At 43.6% G+C, this 21,456-nt stretch overlaps 1 protein-coding gene across 8 annotated transcripts in view; it reads left to right on the top strand.

The window, feature by feature from the left end:
* TMEM260 (transmembrane protein 260) overlaps positions 1–21,456 on the top strand; it is a 128,078-nt gene that overhangs the window by 34,084 nt on the left and 72,538 nt on the right. For 7 of the 8 annotated variants that reach the window (XM_073585941.1, XM_073585918.1, XM_073585929.1 and 4 more), the window contains exons 3-4: positions 994–1,025; positions 8,375–8,526. In XM_073585941.1, coding sequence (XP_073442042.1) covers positions 994–1,025; positions 8,375–8,526 — 184 coding nt within the window. Of the gene's footprint in view, positions 1–993; positions 1,026–7,661; positions 7,746–8,374; positions 8,527–21,456 lie in introns of those variants that run through there. The other variant, XM_073585947.1, reaches the window with a different exon arrangement.

The raw sequence follows: 21,456 nt of genomic DNA, 5'->3' as shown, positions 1-21,456 counted from the left end.
CATTGTACAGGAGGAGGAGGTGAGCTGTGACATCACCTATTGTGAATTGCGGATCGTATGTTATTTACAGTATACAGAAGTGTTATCAGTCATTGTACAGGAGGAGGAGGTGAGCTGTGACATCACCTATTGTGAATTGCGGATCATATGTAATTTATACAGAAGTGTTATCAGTCATTGTACAGGAGGAGGAGGTGAGCTGTGACATCACCTATTGTGAATTGCGGATCGTGTTATTTACTGTATACAGAAGTGTTGTCAGTCATTGTGTAGGAGGAGGAGGTGAGCTGTGACATCACCTATTGTGTATGGTGGATCCTGTGTTTACTGTATATTGAGGCATTATCAGTCATTGTACAGGAGGAGGAAGTAAGCTGTGATATTGCCTAGTGTGAATGGTGGATCCTGTGTTACCGTCATTGTAATCCTGTCTGTAACGTAAATGAGACTGATGAAAAGTCCTCTGTACAGAACAGAAAGTGTGAGTCTACTATGAGGCCTAGTGGAATTTTTTTTTTATTTTTTTTTTATAAAAATAGTATGGAAAATTGAGAAAAAAAATTTAACTTATTTGAAATTAAATTATTTTTCTGATGACGCTTTAATGATGTCATGTCTTTTTACTTAATTACATGATATTCCTACATGATGAAATTCCTTTAGTCTATAATTATGATTATTGGATGCCGGACTAAAGATACTCTTCGATATAGAATCTGAACATGCTTTTTTTTTTTTTGTACTCTTTGATTTAATCGCAAGAGAAATAAAACACACATTTTTTTTTTGTCTTCTCGGAATGATTTCCAGTGTAACTAAATCGAAAGTGGGAGGAATTTCTGAGAAAATTTCATGCTGCTAAATCTCTCTAGATTTATTTTTATCAAGTCAAATTAATGCAAAATCCCAGCACAAGCCTTTTGAATTTGGGAAACTTTGGAGGAGGGTCATTCCCTAATGGTAATTATTGGTTTTACATTTATTTTTTCACAGGGGAGCTGATCACAGCCGCCTATGAGCTCGGAGTAAGTATTAATTTTATTGTTTAATCAATGCTCTCATTAACAGTTTTAGGAATTAGGGAAGTTTAATTAAGCATGGAGTAAAGTAGATTAATTTATTTTTCAAACCACAGTTTTACTAACTTCTAAGTACAGTATGCGACAATTTACTTTAAGTTTTAAATCCAATTAAACAAAATTATAAAGCAAGGCTTTTTACTGTATATACAGTGGCATGGCTTATTATCAACCCAAAATGTGGATAAGCTGGGGAGAATGAAATAAATCGGGTTAACAGTTTTAATAAGTTTTATTATTTAATAAACTTAATTATGGTGTCATGATCCCTTTAGGTAAGACCCAAAGTCTGTTAGACTGGCACTAATCTGGAGACCGTGTGGTCTACACAAGCATTAATCAATATACTTTTTTTTTTTGCAAAGGGTCTCTCGTGACATTGAGGTTCGGAACTATGTATAAAGATCATCTTTGCTCCCAAAAAAAAAAAATACCATTATTAGTAAATCTTTCAAATCTTTCATAAAGATGGTTTTCTCCTTCGTCTCATTGGGGGACACAGAGACTGTGGGGTGTGTGCTACTGCCGTCTGGAGGCTGACACTAGGCATACAAAAAACAAGTTAGCTCCTCCTCCACCGCATACACCCTCGCCCCTATAGCGGGCGGAAACCAGTTTTTTGCTTAGTGTCTTTGGAGGCACACGCAGTCTGGTTTCTCCAGACTAGGTTTCTTTTTCGGTTCTCACTATGAAGAGGAGATAGGGGCGACGGATCCTATAGAAAGGGTCCGATCTCCCCAAACCATCAACGGGCGAGCACGCGTTGAGCATCGCTCCGCGTATCCTTTCCCGCACCGAGGGACACCTCTGGGACTTTTCCCCAGACATCTATTTTTCGTGTTTGTTATTTTTTGAAGACGAGAAGGGGCAACGCATCCTATAGAAAGGATCCTATTTCCCCAAACCAGCAACGGGCGACTACGTGCGAGTGTCCCTCCATGTCTCCTCTCCCGCGACGTGGGACACTATGCCAGACTTAGCCCTGTCCACCCCTAGGTATGGAAACCATGGGCTTGCACACTGGCACAAGACTAGTCTGTGCGCCCCCACTGCTCCACCAATGCTTGACGGCGGTGCTGCACGGCGGCGGACGGTCCCTCTCCTCGCCCCTACAGGGCAGACGGAGTTAGGGTGCCTGCACCGTCCAAGAAGGAGACTAGCAGGTGCGGAGGGCCCTGTGCGCAGAGTCAGGTGGACCACCCCCCCCCAAACCCCCCCAATACCTGGGGCAGAGCGGGCAGTGGCAGCACAGGAGGTGGAGGAGAGGACGTCGCTGGGGCCCGGCGTTTGGACCCCAGGTGGGTAGCGCCATTAATTTAGCCCGTGGCTTCGGCCTAGGCCGCGGGCGGAAGTGAGCGGCAGCGCTCCGGCCGCGTCTTAGGCGGCGCCGCTTCGGCGCCCCCCGTCCCCGGTATCGGCGTTACAGGATCCGGGGCGGGGGGTATCGTAATTTAGGCCGCGGCTCCGGCCTGATCCGCGGGCGGAAGTCCCGCCCTCAGTGCGGCGTCCGTCGGCGTCACTTCCGGCGCCGCCCCCCTCCTGGCAGGGCGGGCACCGGATAAAATGGAGTCCCCGACGGCAGTCCGGGGTAGGCCGCAGGAAGCGCAGCTTACTGCAAAGCGCGGCAGTCCCCGGAGACCGCCACCAACGCAGCTGGAGGGGCCTCCCACGGCAGGAGCCGGGAAAAGGACTACGGAGGGGTAAGTGTGACCCCGGCCTGAAGGCCACGCTAGGGCATATAGAGCTCCCCTCTCCTCCGCATTCGCCCACCTTGAAAAAGGAAAAAAAAAAAAAAATAAATATATATATATATATATATATATATATGAATCTATTTATTTTTCTGGCCTTTTTCCAGCAGTATGTCTGGAAAAGGTAAAGCGCACGCATCCTTCTATGCCGCATGCGTTTCCTGTGGGGTTAGATTCCCACGAGCGCAGACCAGTAAATTATGTGAAACCTGTGACACCGAACGCGCCCAGGGGTCCGGAACCCCCAGAGTGGGCGGTATCCCTCACTCGGTCTATGGTATCATTAACAAAGGCAATTGAGACCCTTCAGGCCCCGGATAGGGGTAGAGATGACGGCTCGCCTGGTTGGGAGGGTTCTGCCTCCTCGCATGAGCCGCCGGCCTGCAGGGGCCGCACTCTCTCTAGGCAGGCACATAGGAAGGGAACCCATACTGTGTCGCCAGGCCCCTCCGGTGCTTCAGCATCTGCGAGTGTGGCATCACGCTCGCCGTCACCCCTTTCAGGGAGCGAGCAGAGCTCAGTAGAGGATGTGGAAGAATCCTTGGACCTGGACACCCCAGGGTGCCGGGAGACGGTGGACAGTCTCATTGATGCTGTCAACCAGACTCTGGGTATTGATGATGAGGTCACCCTAACCGCAGGGCATAAGGTGTCTTTTAAAAAGGCCCGGGAGCCGCGGAGAGTGTTCAGCACTCATCCTGAGTTCGAGGATATAGTGCAGCGGCACCGGGAACGGCCAGACAAGCGTTTTTCAGGACAGAAGACGCTAGGATCAAGATATCCATTTGCGCCAGAGCTCTGTAAAAAATGGGCAGAGTCTCTGGCAGTGGACCCCCCGGTATCCCGCCTGGCCTCGAGATCCCTGTTATCAGTGCCTAGTGGTTCGGCCATCAAGGACCCCACGGATCGGCTCATAGAGGGATTAGCGCGCTCGGTATACGAAGCATCAGGATCAGCACTCTTCCCTTCCTTTGCGGCAACATGGGTAGCCAAAGCCATGATGTCCTGGTCGGACTCTTTAAATGAGATCCTGCAGGATAGGGAGTTGCCAGCAGAGGTGGCTGAGATAACAAGTCAGATCGCAATGGCGGGTGACTATCTAATTAATGCATCCTTGGATGCAGCTAATAGCGCAGCACTTGCAGCAGCAAACGCAATCGCCATTAGGAGAGCCTTGTGGTTAAGGCTGTGGCGGGCTGATTCGGTGTCTAAAAAATCCTTGACTTCCCTGCCCTTTCAGGGTAACCGACTATTTGGGGAAGAATTGGATAGACTCATTTCGGACGCAACAGGGGGTAAAAGTAGTTTTCTCCCACAACAGAAGACAAAGACGCCATTTCGTCAGCCTCAGGCGCGTTTTCGGGCATTTCGCGCACCCGCGTGGACGGCAACGGCCAGTACCCCCGCTCCTGCGCGCTATAACCATGACAAAGAGCGTCAGGTCACCTACAGGACCAACCCGCTGGGTAGGATGCGAGGGCGTCCGCCCAGATCAAGGGGGGCCAGGTCCCAGAGGCCCTCTACAAAATGACTCGAGAAGTGCGGTACCCGAGGACAGCAGGATTGGCGGTCGTCTGCAACGGTTCTGTCACATATGGGCTGCGGTGGCACGCGACGCATGGGTGACGGAGCTGATATCTTCCGGGTACAAGATAGAGTTTATAAAAAGTCCGCCAACACGATTTTTTCCCTCCCGGCTTCCCAAGTCAAGGTCTCGGGCAGAGGCATTACGGGGGGCCATCGAAGTGCTGCAGCACAAAGGGGTCATCGTTCCGGTGCCAAGGAGCGAAAGAACCCAAGGGTTTTATTCCAACCTGTTCGCAGTGCCCAAAAAGGATGGAGCGGTAAGGCCGGTTCTGGACCTAAAGCTACTAAACAGGTTCATCAGGGTCAGGCATTTTCGCATGGAGTCCCTCCGGTCGGTTATTTCCTCCATGGAGAAGGGAGAATACCTGGCCTCAATCGATGTTCAGGATGCATATTTACACATCCCTATTTTTCCCCCGCATCAGAGATTCCTACGGTTTGCGGTCGAGGGACGGCACTTCCAGTTTGTGGCGCTGCCTTTCGGTTTGGCCACGGCCCCCAGAATATTCACGAAGGTGATGGCGGTCGCCATGGCCACTCTTCACTCCCGGGGCATTGTGGTGTTGCCATACCTGGACAACCTTCTGGTAAAGGGCCCGTCCCCTCCAGCGTGCGAGGAGAGTGTCACCATCACACTGGATACCTTGTCTCGTCTAGGATGGATGATCAACAGGAAGAAATCATTCCTCACGCCGGCCCAGAGGATTGTTTTCCTAGGGATGATATTCGATACCTCCCAGGGATTGGTAATTCTCCCTCAGGACAAGGCTCGGGCACTCCGACAGGGAGCTCGAAGACTTCAACAGCCAGGCCTCCATACTATCCGATTCGGGATGGGGGTCCTGGGCAGGATGGTGGCAGCGATGGAAGCAATCCCGTTTGCTCAGTTTCATCTCCGCCCCCTGCAGCATGCCCTGTTAGCGGCTTGGGACAGGAGCCCGTTCTCACTCGATCACCCGTGCAGGTTGTCCTCTCAGTTCCGACAGACCCTTCGATGGTGGACACGCGATCGGTCGCTTCTGCAGGGAAAGCCCTTTCCTCCGGATCATTGGTTAGTGATCACGACCGATGCGAGTCTCTCCGGTTGGGGAGCAATCTTCCGCCACCACACGGCACAGGGGCAGTGGTCGCCTCAGGAAGCTCGTCTCCCTATCAATCTGTTGGAGATTCGAGCAATACGGTTGGCCTTGCAGCAGTTCCAACACGTGCTAGCAGGATACCCGATTCGGATTCAGTCGGACAACGCCACGGCAGTGGCGTACGTGAATCACCAGGGGGGCACACGCAGCAGGGCAACCATGCGCGAGGTGGAACAAGTGCTCCGCTGGGCCGAGAGGACCCACTCGATGATCTCAGCGGTTCACATTCCTGGCGTCGAGAATTGGGCAGCGGATTTCCTAAGCCGCCAGGACATCACGGCCGGGGAGTGGTCACTACATCCCGAGGTGTTCCAGCAGATTTGCCAGCGCTGGGGAACACCAGACGTGGACTTGGTGGCCTCCAGGAAGAATGCCAAAGTGGGCGTGTTTGTCGCCCGGTCTCAGGATCCGCAAGCAATCGCAGCGGACGCATTGGTGATACCCTGGAACCAATTTCGGCTACCATACTTGTTCCCGCCGCTGCCACTTCTCCCCAGGGTTATCAGGAAGATCAAGACAGAGGGGGTTCCGGCAATTCTGCTGGCCCCGGATTGGCCCCGACGGGCATGGTACGCGGATCTGGTACAGCTCATCGCAGACGTACCATGGCGGCTACCGGAACGACCAGATTTACTGTCCCAGGGACCGATCTGCCACCCGAACTTAGGGGCCCTGCGTTTGACGGCGTGGCCATTGAATCTTGGGTGCTGACCCAGGCGGGGTTTGGGCGCGAGGTAGTCGCGACAATGGTAAGGGCCCGAAAGCCAGCCTCGGCAAGGATCTATTATAACACTTGGAAGGTTTTCTTCCAGTGGTGTCGGGAACACGGGGTTCCGCCATTGTCCTTCTCGGTGCCCAACATACTGGCTTTCCTTCAGTCTGGCCTAGACGCAGGTTTGGCGCCAAGTTCCCTTAGAAGACAGATATCGGCCCTGTCGGTCCTGTTTCAGCGAAAGATCGCTACCAATTTGCAGGTCAGAACGTTCCTGCAGGGGGTCGTTCATTTAGTACCTCCCTTCAGAGCACCATTGGAGGCCTGGGATCTTAATCTGGTCCTGTCGGTACTACAGGAGGCTCCGTTTGAGCCACTACAGGATGTTTCATTGGCATATCTATTCAGAAAGGTTGTGTTCCTGGTAGCCATAACATCCATTAGGCGAGTATCGGAGTTGGGAGCGTTATCTTGTAGAGCCCCTTTCTTGACCTTTTTTAAGGACAAGGTAGTCCTTAGGCCTCTGCCACCTTTTTTACCAAAGGTGGTGTCCTCGTTCCATATTAATGAGGACATTGTGCTGCCTTCTTTCTGTCCAGCGCCAGTTCACAGGGTGGAAAAGGCGCTCCACACATTGGATCTGGTAAGAGCTCTCAGGAGATACGTGTCGAGGACAGCACCTTTCCGCCAGACGGATTCGTTGTTTGTGATCCCCGAAGGGCGCAGGAAGGGCCTCGCAGCCTCACGGTCAACCATAGCCAGATGGATTCGCCTAACCATTCAGGAGGCTTACCGTATTAGAGGCACGCCAGTTCCAGCTGGAGTAAGGGTGCATTCTACTCGGGCAGTGGGCGCCTCGTGGGCGCTTCGGCACCAGGCTTCGGCAGAACAGGTATGCAAGGCAGCAACCTGGGCCAGCCTGCACACTTTTTGTAAACATTACAGTGTGCATACTCAGACTTCGTCAGATGCGAGCCTGGGCAGAAAAATTCTCCAAGCAGCAGTGGCACACCTTTAAACAGGAAAGCATGCGGCTTGGATCGGTGAGTGTTATCCCACCCAGGGACTGCTTTAGGACATCCCACAGTCTCTGTGTCCCCCAATGAGACGAAGGAGAAACATGGATTTTTGTGAGTACTCACCGTAAAATCCTTTTCTACGAGACGCTCATTGGGGGACACAGCACCCACCCTGATAGCCGGTTGGCTCATACTTATTATTTAACATATTTTCTTGTTTAAGACAGGGTGATCCTTTTTTCAGACATATGATTTATTGCATTAAGGCTAATTTTTGTATGTCCTCCTACTGCTTTTGCACTAAACTGGTTTCGCCCGCTATAGGGGCGAGGGTGTATGCGGTGGAGGAGGAGCTAACTTGTTTTTTGTATGCCTAGTGTCAGCCTCCAGACGGCAGTAGCACACACCCCACAGTCTCTGTGTCCCCCAATGAGCGTCTCGGAGAAAAGGATTTTACGGTGAGTACTCACAAAAATCCATGTTTCAAATGATTGGATACTAGTAAGAAAATAAGGTGTTTTTTGGCTGCAGCGACTACAATCAGAACACGGCAGCTCCGATATTGTAGATACCATGAGCCGCTGAGTTCAGTGATTGATGGCTGCTGCAGTCATAACGTAATTGCGGGCAGCTGAAACAGTGCGGTGTGGGGCCGACAATGACCAGGTGAGGAGGAGTACTATCTATGTGTCCAGTCGTTTGAGAAACACTTTTTTTTGGGGTAGAAAACTCTTAAGTAGTGGGGCAAAATCTGCACTAAAAATGCATCAAAAACACGCCTATTTTTTGCAATATTTTTCCTGCCAAGAAATGCAGAAAAGATGCATTATTTTCTGCACCAACTACTTAGTGTGTGCACATACTCTTACAGTATTGTCCAGGACGATTTTTTTTTTTCCAAAAACTTAAGTCAGGTAGTTGCTAACTAGGTCTTTAAAGCCCTTATAGTCCCAGAGCAAATGCCTAGTGCGAACACGTACAACCCCTTTAATATAACCTTAACGGGATCCTAATCAACACGAGTATTGGTTTGGGAAATGTTTCACATTTGTCTGTGCTGAGTGTTTTGTGCTTTGGTCTTCATCAGGTCGCTCATCCTCCTGGATATCCGTTGTTCACTTTGCTGGCCAAACTGGCGATGATCCTTCTGCCGATCGGCTCCATTGCTTATCGAGTCAACCTCCTCTGCTGCCTTTTTGGAGCAATTGCCGCCTCTCTGCTTTTTATTACAACCGTCAGGTATCTGTTCCTTTTTATATAATGGTAGATTCAGATGGAAAATATGCAATGTGCCCAATTTTTTTTTTTTTTTTTTAAGAATTTAGGACAAGGTAAAGTTGACTGTAAAAGGTTTTTCTTTTTGGTAATGCAAAACTCCATAATCTCAGAATAGGCCGATGACATCAGATCAGTGCAAATCCGATTCCCTTCACCCCCAGTGATCAGCTAATTGAAAGACCCCCCCCCCCCACAACATCACCTCCCTATTAGTAGTAGTTGTGCCTGATATTACAGCTTTGTCCTATTAGCTTGAATGGGAGGTAGCCAAAGTTAATATTAATAATAGGCACAGTCACTATCAAAAGTACAAAACAGTGTCTGGTAAACCATGCCATATCTTACTGGAGAGTCGTCGCCCAATCTGAACTGAGTGCTAAGAATCTGACCCCCCACCACCAATCTTGATATTTATAGCCTATTTTAAGAATAGACTATCAATTTTGTATCCCCAGATAATGCCTAAGGCCACAGTCAGACAGCCGTATAAATCTGAGTGCAATGCAAGGACTGGCCGGCAGCTCTCCAGACCCAAACGTGTCAGCCTCATAGAAATACATGAAGCTGTCACGCTTGGGTTGGGAGACCCGCCGGCCTGTCCGTACCACTGCGTTCTGATCTCAGTCCGATTTATATGGCCGTTTGACTATGGGCTTTAAGTGAGCATGCCAGTACAAAATGACTGTCCAAACCAAGCACAGGCGCTCGGTGCACCCTTGGTGTGACCAAACAAATGAGTGCACCTTCATCCTTACTTGTTTCTCATCTATCTCTGCTCTTCTCTGGCTCTTGTAAAAACCTGAGCTGTCAGTCATGGAAGAAGGGGGTGAAAATGGATAGAAAATAAGTCGGTGCATTGAACCGCTCGGTCATGCCAAGGGTGCACCAAGAGTGCTTTGTTTGAACAGTCAGACATACTCTCTTTTATAGGAGTTACCTGACAGTAGAGAATAAAAGAAAGGTCTTCTTTTTACTTTGCCGGACACAGCACCGCTCTTCTCATCAGGACATATCTTGGAATTATCGGCCCTTGACCAAAAAAAAAAAAAGTAGTGCTAGACGAAAACTGAATTTTTTTGTCTAATTATTTACAATAGTTAAAACAAAAACTACAATAAAATCAAATAAAAAAAAAAAAAATACAAAAAAAGAATAAATAAAGGAAAACTGGATGAGGAAGTGTTCCAGAATCTTTTAGTTTGTAGTCAATAAACTAAGATCTGCGCACATTTCTCATTGTCTGTGAACAGGGGACTTTGAAGGCGGCAGATATGTTAGTTTATCGCCACATTAGCCAATCTTACTAATTGGGACTATAGCTTTGATGGTGCCTTTAGTTTAGTGCCAAGACAGCCCTGCGAGCCGCCACGACTGCCAGGTTTGCTGTTTCTGTGATGTGCTCGTCTACTGACCCAGAAGAAGTAGATCTTTCTGAACTTTTGTTTTAAACTTCTTCTGAACTTGGCCACCCACTACAATAACTATGTCTCCAGATGACAGATCCCGACACAGTGCCAAAACCTCAGGGTACAAAGCTTATGTGTCGTTTTCTCAAGAAAGTTAAAAATGACCAACCATAATTTTAAAGCCTCCGCCGCTTCTCCCAGTGACTTTTATTGTCTGACGTCACATTGACAGCGCTGCAGCCAATCAGCAAGTTAAGCGGCTCCTCACGAGTTGACGGCATGAGCCGCTCCGTATCTGCCCATCTCAGTTATTGGCTGCAGCACTGTTGACGTGACAATGACGGAAGCAACACTCAACCCCAGGAGGGTATTATATTATAAAAACTGCTCTATAGACAGGGGTTTTATGAAACTGGAAAACTTTAACGTAGGCTTTTTGCAGAGTTTTCAATGCACATTTTTTGAGGAGGATTTGGAAAGTTTTCGCTCAGTTTCTGCTCCGAGACCTCCTTAAAAACTCTGCTCACATAGCTGTAATGTGTCCTAGATGATGCTACAGCTACACCTTTTGCTCTTTTTATTTAGATCTCCAATTATTGCTACAATTAAAGGGGTTGTCCTAGACTGAACTATTGATGACCTATCTAACCAGTGGATAAATGATACTTAGTTGATATAAGGATATGGCAAAGGGGCAGCCTCATCTCACCAAAATTGAAGCAACAATCTCCTATTGTTTTGTGTCTCCAGCTCCTATGCAGACCTGTGTGTTTCCATGGTTACAGGCGACAAACCAAAGCTGTGTAGTATGATGCTGCTGTCACATTTCCTCCTATTATTCTTTCTATGGAGACAGATAAATCTGCATAGGAGCTGAAGACACAAAACAGTAAGATTTTAAATGAGGAGTCGCTTCATTGGTGATATTATTTATTAAAGGGGTTTCCAGGACTGAACTTTTGATGACCAATCCATAGGAGATCTTTGGCTTGCACCTGATGCACCGCCACCATCATACTATAGAGCTTTGGTTTGTTGTTTGTAACCATGGAAACACACAGGTCTGCATAAGAGCTGTAGACTCAAAACAATACAAGTTTTCTAATCAACATTATTTGCAATGTTGCTTCATTTTTTTTTATAAGAAGAAGCCGCCCCATTAATATATTTTTAGAGGTTTTAGCATTTATGACCCAGTCCACAGGATAGGGGTTAAAGGGGTTGTCTGGCATTAGGCTGTAAAGGCCCCGTCACACATAGCGATCTCGCAAGTGAGATCGCTGCTGAGTCACAAGTTTTGTGACGTAACAGCGATCTCACCAGCGAGATCGCTGTGTGTGACAGCGATCAGCGACTGGCCCCCCTGCTGGTATCGCTGATCGCTCTTGGAAAGCCCTGGACATTTTTTTGGTCGCTGGTCTCCCGCTGGCCAGCATGCATCACTGCGTGTGACAGGCGGGAGACCAGCGATCAGCTGGTAACTAAGGTAAACGCAGGGTTTCTAAGCTCTGCGCTGTGCTTAGAAACCCTCTGTACCTTAGTTACCAGCGCGCTGATGCAGGGAGCTGGTAACCAAGGTACACATTGGGTTTCTAAGTGACGCACGTCCCTTAGAAACCCGATGTGTACCTTTAGTTACCAGCTACCTGCATCAGCGCGCTGGTAACTAAGGTACACAGCGACGCCGCGCGCTCGGCGTCGCTGGTCCTGACCGCTGGTGAAGCTGTCTGTTTGGCAGCTCACCAGCGATCATGTAGCGACTCACCAGCGATTCTGACACGTTGATATCGTTGTCGAGATCGCTGGTGAGTCGCTATGTGTGACGGGGCCCTAAGTCTATGTGATTGCAGACTTGTGAAACCTCACACCTATAATAGCCTTTGAACAATTAAGTTTAACTTTTAGCTTAGTGGTGGATACTTTGAAAAGAAGCATTCAATTTTTTTTTTTTTTTTTTTTGCTGGACTTCTATGACCGCTCTCAGTATAAAATTACTAGCTAGTGTGTCCATAGATAATAAATAAAAAAAAAAAAAAATATATATATATATATATATATATATATATATATATATATATATATATATATATATATATATATATATATAATATTACATTTTTTTTTTTTTTTTTTAGTTATCTTTTTATGGAGGGTTTAGCTTTAGACCCGAGGCTCTATGGCCCACCTCGAGGTCTGAACTGCTGCATTAGAAAGATAATCTCTATATTTAATGTACCAGACAGTGTGCACAGAGACCCCACCAAAGTACTGTTATTGCAGGGAAGAGGGGGGTTTAGTGCAGGGATTATTTAAAGTGGAAATGCCTTAAACAGATAAACCTACATTTCAGCTAATGCATGTCATGATCCACGTCGTAATGGCCCTACATTTCTCAGTGTTTCCATTTTTTTTTCCGCCAATACCTGCGCCTTATCAGTCCCCACATCAATGGGTTTGGTATCCACTTCCAAAAAAAGATTTACTCAAAGCATCTGTTTACCAGGATTTGCTATATTTATGACTTAACCAAAAAATACCCTTTAGGTCTTCTGCATACATTAGACACAAAGAGGAAAAAAAAGCCAGAAAGTGGATTTAGCAGCTTTTTCCAGATATATAAGAACGCCGAAGCTTTGAAGTTTTCTAATGCACTGTACAAAAACGCCATCATAATAGTGCTAAGCTCTACATGGCCCGCACGTCGCTGCCAAAAATACTTTGTCTGGGACAGTTTATTAATAAGATTCCAGACTGAATAGATGGTTGGATGAGTGAATGAGAGAGAGGTGGATGCATGGAAGATATAGACATATAGGCATGAGAGGTATAGATGGATGTGAGAACAGAGAGATGGAACATGGAAGAGATAGACATATAGGCATGAGAGGTATAGATGGATGTGAGAACAGAGAGATGGAACATGGAAGAGATAGACATATAGGCATGAGAGGTATAGATGGATGTGAGAACAGAGAGATGGAACATGGAAGAGATAGACATATAGGCATGAGAGGTATAGATGGATGTGAGAACAGAGAGATGGAACATGGAAGAGATAGACATAGAGGCATGAGAGGTATAGATGGATGTGAGAACAACAGGGAGGTAAAACATGGAAGAGATAGACATATACAGTTGTAGCCAAAAGTATTGACACCCCTGAAATTTTGTCAGATAATACTCAGTTTCTTCCTGAAAATGATTGCAAACACAAATTCTTTGGTATTATCTTCATTTAATTTGTCTTAAATGAAAAAAACACAAAAGAGAATGAAGCAAAAAGCAAAACATTGATCATTTCACACAAAACTCCAAAAATGGGCCAGACAAAAGTATTGGCACCCCCAGCCTAATACTTGGTTGCACAACCTTTAGCCAAAATAACTGCGACCAACCGCTTCCGGTAACCATCAATGAGTTTCTTACAATGCTCTGCTGGAATTTTAGACCATTCGTCTTTGGCAAACTGTTCCAGGTCCCTGATATTTGAAGGGTGCCTTCTCCAAACTGCCATTTTTAGATCTCTCCACAGGTGTTCTATGGGATTCAGGTCTGGTCTCATTGCTGGCCACCTTAGAAGTCTCCAGTGCTTTCTCTCAAACCATTTTCTAGTGCTTTTTGAAGTGTGTTTTGGGTCATTGTCCTGCAGGAAGACCCATGACCTCTGAGGGAGACCCAGCTTTCTCACACTGGGCCCTACATTATGCTGCAAAATTTGTTGGTAGTCTTCAGACTTCATAATGCCATGCAGACGGTCAAGCAGTCCAGTGCCAGAGGCAGCAAAGCAACCCCAAAAATCAGGGAACCTCCACCCTGTTTGACTGTAGGGACCGTGTTCTTTTCTTTGAATGCCTCTTTTTTTTCTCCTGTAAACTTTATGTTGATGCCTTTGCCCAAAAAGCTCTACTTTTGTCTCATCTGACCAGAGAACATTCTTCCAAAACGTTTTAGGCTTTTTCAGGTAAGTTTTGGCAAACTCCAGCCTGGCTTTTTTATGTCTCGGGGTAAGAAGTGGGGTCTTCCTGGGTCTCCTACCATACAGTCCCTTTTCATTCAGACGCCGAGGTTCTTTATCCAACATCCGCACAATCTTGCGTTGAAATCTCTTGTCAATTTTTCTTTTCCGTCCACATCTAGGGAGGTTAGCCACAGTGCCATGGGCTTTAAACTTCTTGATGACACTGCGCACGGTAGACACAGGAACATTCAGGTCTTTGGAGATGGACTTGTAGCCTTGAGATTGCTCACACTTCCTCACAATTTGGTTTCTCAAGTCCTCAGACAGTTCTTTGGTCTTCTTTCTTTTCTCCATGCTCAATGTGGTACACACAAGGACACAGGACAGAGGTTGAGTCAACTTTAATCCATGTCAACTGGCTGCAAGTGTGATTTAGTTATTGCCAACACCTGTTAGGTGCCACAGGTAAGTTACAGGTGCTGTTAATTACACAAATTAGAGAAGCATCACATGATTTTTCGAACAGTGCCAATACTTTTGTCCACTCTCTTTTTTATGTTTGGTGTGGAATTATATCCAATTTGGCTTTAGGACAATTCTTTTTGTGTTTTTTCATTTAAGACAAATTAAATGAAGATAATAATACCAAAGAATTTGTGTTTGCAATCATTTTCAGGAAGAAACTGAGTATTATCTGACAAAATTGCAGGGGTGTCAATACTTTTGGCCACAACTGTAGGCATGAGAGGTATAGATGGTTGTGCGAACGAGAGAGAGATGGAACATGGAAGAGTTAGACATATAGGTATGAGAGGTATAGATGGATGTGAAGCATGGAAGAGTTAGACATATAGGTATGAGAGGTATAGATGGATGTGAGAGAGATGGAAGCATGGAAGAGATAAATATATACAGTAGGTATCAGAGGTATAGGTGGATGGATAGGAATACGAGAGAGGAAGCTGAATACAAAAGGAGATCAATGGAATAGATAGATGATATGATAGAGATAAAATGATATGTAATATAGAGAAATTGCAAGAGAAATTGATAGATATGAGATAGAAACACTGTTATGATAGATATAAGTGAGAAATTAATAGGCATCAGATGGATACGTAGTTATGAGAGATACATAGATATAAGCGAGGTTAAAAAAAGGTACATGAATAGTTAAAGCTGAGAGAGCAAAGGATGAATATAAGAGGAGATCGACAGATCAATATAAAGGATAGATATTATAGCTTGAGATGGATGTGATGGCTTTTGATTAATATACAATTCAGAAATGATAGACAGATGAAAAACTAGATATGAGCAAAAGAAATGGAGATGTGTGAGATAGTTACGAAGGATATATAGAAATAATTTGTAAAGTTCTGCAGAATATGTTGGCGTATTAGAAATAAAATTACAATTTATTATATGAGATTGATAGATAAATATGAGGCAGATGAATAGCTGGGCTATGGGCAAAAATAATGGATCGATATGAGATGAATAGATATTTATTATGCTTACTTAGATAGCGGCATCATATTCCACAGCGCTTTACAGACATTATTGACACTGTCCCCATTGGGGCTCACAGTCTAAACTCCCTATCAGTATGTCTTTGGAGTGTGGGAGGAAACCGGAGAACCCGGAGGAAAACCACATAAGCACGGGAAGAACATAAAAACTATTTGTTGTCCCTGGTGGGATTTGATCCCAGGACCTCAGTGCTGCAAAGTAGCAGTGTTACCCACTAAATAATATAGATGACTAGGATGGATGGATAGAATGAATGGAAAGCATGGATGGATCGGATGGGTGGATAGGATGAATGGATAGGGTGGATTGGATGGATGGATAGATAGGATGGTCGATGGATAGGGTGAATGAAATAGGATGGATTAGATGGATAGCATTAATGGTTAGGATTGATTAATTGATAGGATGATAAACTGGAAGGATAGGATTGAGAGAATGGATTGATTGGATGGGTGGATAGGATGGATGCATAGGATGGATGGATAGGATGAATGAAATAGGACGGATGCATAGGATGGATTAGATGGATAGAAATAATGGGATGGATGCATAGGATAGATAGATGGATTGGATTGAATGAATGGATGAATGCATAGCATTGATGGATGGATTGGATGAATGGATTGGATGGATGGTCAGGATAGGATGGATTGGATAAGATGGATGCATTAGTGGATGGATAAGAATGGATTGGATGGATGGGATTGATTAATTGATAGGATGAATAAACTGGATGGATAGGATTGAGAGAATGGATTGATTGGATGGGTGGATAGGATGGATGGATGCATATGATATAGATAAATATGAGAGACAGATGAATAGTTAGTGTAGATAGGAGATAGCGAGAGATACATGAATATAACAGATATATAGGTATGAGAGGTATAGATAAATATAAGAGGAGATCGACCGATAAATATAAAATAACGATACATAATTGAGAGATATCAAAAGCTAAAGGAGACAATAGGTGAGATGAGATGTTCGGGAAGATGTGAGAGCGCTGGTAATTGATATGTGCTGGATGACTTTTGATGGCAGCTGTGAGAGAGTCACATAATCTGTAGATGTTTTCCTACCTTTCCCCCAGATGAGTGGAGAGATGACCAGCTATAGAAACAATGTTTTCCACATCTCGCCATATTTTACACAAAATATTTTTTCCCCAGTGCTGGTCACCTCGCACCATTGATCCGGATATAAGTCAAGACCCCTTCATGTGTAAGCAAGGCTGCAGAAATGAAGAGAAGAAAGCCCCGGGTCATCCTATTAATGTGATGTCATAGTTATTACAGTAATAATACAAATGTGCTTACTGTGATAGAAGTGCAGAGCCAGAGAATTCCTGCTACACCATCTCCAGCAGCCAGTAACATATAACACCCAAGGTCTTCATACTGGACCCAACACATTTCTTTAATTTTATGTTCTTGTCTTAGTTTGGAAAAGGTTCTGCACCGCTGGTGTATGTGGGCTTGTCTACAATTGTATCTAAGCACTTAAATAATATTATGCTATGTAATCTGAGGACAGTATGAGGTAGGGGTTAAAACACAGATTTCAACAATGTGTCACTTATTAAGCTGTGTGCTGTTTACTTACAATGATGGTTGTATCACTAGGACATTATCATTGTTGTGACTAGCTGGTGTGCACTTGATATTCCGACTCCGTCCACTCCTGTGATAAGCAGCATACTGTCAATACACTATGTACATACAGAGCATGGTGTGGGTGGGGTTAGCTTTCTCAGCTCTGCCGCATACTAAATCTAAGAACTCTGACTTTGTCACAATTGCTGCATCCAGTAAACTAAGTTATATATCGCTGGAATCGGGGTCTCTTTACCTACATCATGCTGCTCTCATATGTGGTAGCAAAAACCTGCTAACAGATTCCCTTTAAGACCCTGGAAATAGACATGAATTCTCAGTTATCCAGTGATTGGATGAGCAGGCACTTATGGCCTTTTTCTGGAGTGTTGGGTTTCCCAGCTTGCTGTGTGGGTTGAGGTGTACAAAAATGGAGAATCCCTTCAAGTTAAAAAAAAAAAAAAACAACAAAAAAACCCCTTCTTTTCTATTTAGTTAATGATTTGACATAGTCATCGTGTTTTAGAAACTGGAGGTTAGGCAGAGGAAAGATCGGTTGTATCACTCTATAGGAATTGTCCTAAATATTTCCAAACTTTGTGTAATTGGCAAGATTGGCCCTATGGCCCTAGTATGTATTATGTATGAGGTGGGGGATTAGGGATGCACTGGGGGCAGATATTACAGCACAGTATGTTGGTGCTATATGATTAATCAATAGGAAACTTGGAAGTTGTTCTTCTCCATATAACAGAAATCATCAGCTTATCTGCACCGTACACATCTCAGCTTTTCACAGACTCCCTTTCGGTGACTTTCCTGATGGGTTTGCTAATGTTGTATATTGTTCTTTTTTTGCCAATCTAACCCCTGTCTTAAAAAAAAAAAAAAACTAAAAAAAAGGGAAAGAAAACAATTTCAATCACATGATCCTGGGATTTTGTTAACCTTGCTCCGCTTTGATGTGGCCATTTTTCAGACTTCCTAACCTGAGCCTGACCCGTATTTCAGAGGATTATCGTGCAAGATACAAACAATTTTCTAATTCCTTTCTGCTGCTCAAATTAGGACATAGATTATACAGGAATGCCGGCCGCAGACAAGTAATATTGGTCGGCCATTTACATTGAAATATGCACTTTGTAACTTTTTAATGCATTTTGCGGAGTTTTTTTTTTCAGTGTTCAGAAAAAAGAAAAAAAACTATAGCAACATAAATGTGTGTGTATATGTATGTGTATACATTTATATACATATGTATATATATGTGTGTGTGTGTGTATATATATATATATATATATATATATATATATATATATATATATATATTAATGTATGTATGTACACACACATACGCACACACAAACACATACACACCGGTATATGGAACAATATCGTATACTAAGCCATAGAAACCCTTATCGTAGTATATCCCCTCTGTTAACTATATAGAGCTATTGTGATTTGTTTGTTTTCATGTTTGTTAATTTTTTCTTAATATTATGGGTTGTATGCATTTCATTTACCGGACATATTTTCCAAATGTGAAATCCTTATAATTACTGTATTAGTTTTGTTATTACTATCAATATTATTATTATAACATTATATTTAATGTATAGAGATTATGCCTCAAAATTAATTCTTTATCTTGAAATTTTTTTTTTTTTACTTTTATCATGCACCGTACTTTTTTTTTTTTTTTTTTCCTCTGAAGCAATGCTTGTAAACTGATGGGATAACGGTGTTGTTTGAGGCACATCCCTTTGTCCGACCTCACGACAATTGATATCGCTTTGCCTCCTGCAGATTTAAATATGAAGGAAAAAAAAAAGTTTCAGTATGCAGAATACAAATAATTGATGAAGTACATGTCCTTGGGGAACATCACAGTTCAAGTGGCAAATTTGTCTTGTCAAACAAAGAGAGCCCTTGGTAAAGAGCAAGCCATCTCTATGTTAATAGTGCTCACAGCGCCCTATTGATTGAGTGGAAGAAGACATTATACAATGTCACTTGTGTTGTTACAATTTAATTTGTCTGGTGACCTGATCTTAACCTCCGCAACCTTTCTCCGGTGAACATACATTTTTCCAACAGAGCATGTTCACTGCAGATAGTACAGTCAAGGTCATAAAAAACAAATACAAAGAGACTAAAAGAAAGAAATGATTGCTCCATGTGTTATACCTGTCCCTTAGATCAGTGCTGCCTGTGTTGTGCTGCTGTAACTAATATAATTGTGCAAGATTAGGCAGACAGATCTGAAAAATAATTAATCTCTCCGTATTGTTGGGTGCACTTTTTCTTTTTTTAGGCGAGAGAATTATGTCCATATCTGCTAATACTTCAAGTGGCCTTAGAGAAAAGAATGGGATGCTACATTTTCAAATATATTCACCACCTTAAATTAAACTACGGTATATGATACCACTAGCTATGCCACGTCAATAGGTGATCCTTATGAAACGTTTCCATATATATATACGCTTGAATCTTGATCACAGATTTTCGATAGGGTTCAGATCAGGACTGTTTCCTGTCTATGAAAGCACATAAATTTGTTTGCTTTCAAACCATTTTAGACATTGCCTTGCAGTGTGACATGGTGCTCCTTCCTGTTGAAAAATAATTTCGGTCTGTTCCTTGCCAAGGTCACGAATTGATGGCATGAGCTGAAATGTAAAGTGCTGCCGAATATGTTGGCGCTATAGAAATAAAATTTATTATTATTGGTTCAAAGATATCATGAATATATTTAGAAGTATTTACAGTTCCCTCAAGGACCTGTATTCTCCCAATTCCATGTTGGGACATACAGCCCCATATCATAACAGTCTCAGGATGTTTCATTGTAGCTGTCGTACACTCAGGAACACAGTCCTCCTTTGGCATTCTCGGAACATAATGCACTCCGTCACTACCAAAAACTGATATTCTCGTTTCATCGCTTCAGATTACTTTCTTCCAATCTTCAGTTGTACAGCTAAGATATTCTTTGGCCCAGGAAATTCTCTTACTTCTCTGTTTAAGATTTAGGAATGGCTTTTTCCTTGGTGTTCGTGCTTTTAGACCGGCATCAAGTAATCGGCGACGTACTGTTCTATCCAACACCGAAACTCCTCCATCATGCAAGAACTGGTTGAGTTCCTTGGCTGATGCTAACAATTCTTCTGTCTGTTTTTGGAGGAGTTGCCTCTTTCCTTCCTCTTCCACTCTTAGTTTTGATGCTGCAACTATCAGCAAAACGTGAACACAGCTTTTGCACTCCAGAAGCAGTGACTCCACCACCCATCTTCCTAGCAATTTCTCTGAAACTGTGTCCCTCCTTCCTCAAAACAATAGCCATAGCTCTCATTTTTGGAGACCATTCAGACCTCTTTGTGGCTGGCATGATTAAAATCTTAAAAAAAAAAACTATCAGGAGTTTTTGAGCTCAAAATAGACATTTATAATTATTCAGTTAAAAAATTAAATTTAAACATTAATAAAATACAAGAAATGAAAATTCTCAATAGTTTGTAAAGAGGTTAAAACCTGTAGGACCTATACTGAAAGGATCAAGTGACGACTATAGCTTTAAAACACTATTTTTAATTTAATGCGGAAATAAATAAAAGTTAACATATAAATAAGAATTTATGAATTTTACTCACAGAGAACGAAGTCCAGTATTTCTTGTCAAAATTATAAAAACTACTGACAAAATATCAAAAACAAGTCTCCAGATATCTTTAGTAAAAGATTGCGTGCTTGGGCTATAAATATAATTACGTAATCAAGCAAGTAAGATCGCCAAAAGTTCCAGAAGCCTCTAAAATTGTAAAATGTTCAGTTTGTCTTATTTTTTTCTCTATAGGTATTTTCTTGAGTAAAATGTAAATTGCTCTTTTATTCTATAAACTACTGACAACATGTCTCTGAATTTCCAAGCACTAAATTTTATATTTATTTTCAGAAAATGAGAAATGGTCAAAATAACAAAAAAATGCAGTGCTTGTAGACCTCAAATAATGCTAAGAAAACAAGTTCATAATAATTTAGAAACAACAATACTAATGTTTTAACTCGGGAAGAGTTCAGAAATCAATATTTTGTGGAATAACCGTGATTTTTAATCACGGCTTTCATGCGTCTTGGCATGCGTTCCACCAGTCTTTCACACTGCTTTTGGGTGACCTTATGCCACTCCTAGAACAAATATTTAAGCAGTTCTTCTTTGCTTGATGGCTTGTGACTATCCATCTTCCTCTTGATTACATTCCAGAGGTTTTTAATGGGGTTCAGGTCTGGAGATTGGGCTGGCCATGACAGGGATTTGATGTGGTGGTCCTTCATTCACGCATTGATTGACCTAGCTGTGTGGCATGGGGCATTGTCCTTCTGGATAAAACAGTCC

This window comes from Dendrobates tinctorius, unplaced genomic scaffold (assembly GCF_039654945.1).
Source record: "Dendrobates tinctorius isolate UK_male_01 unplaced genomic scaffold, ASM3965494v1 ptg000010l, whole genome shotgun sequence".
NCBI lineage: Eukaryota > Metazoa > Chordata > Amphibia > Anura > Dendrobatidae > Dendrobates > Dendrobates tinctorius.
This window is presented reverse-complemented; position numbering and strand designations above follow the sequence as displayed.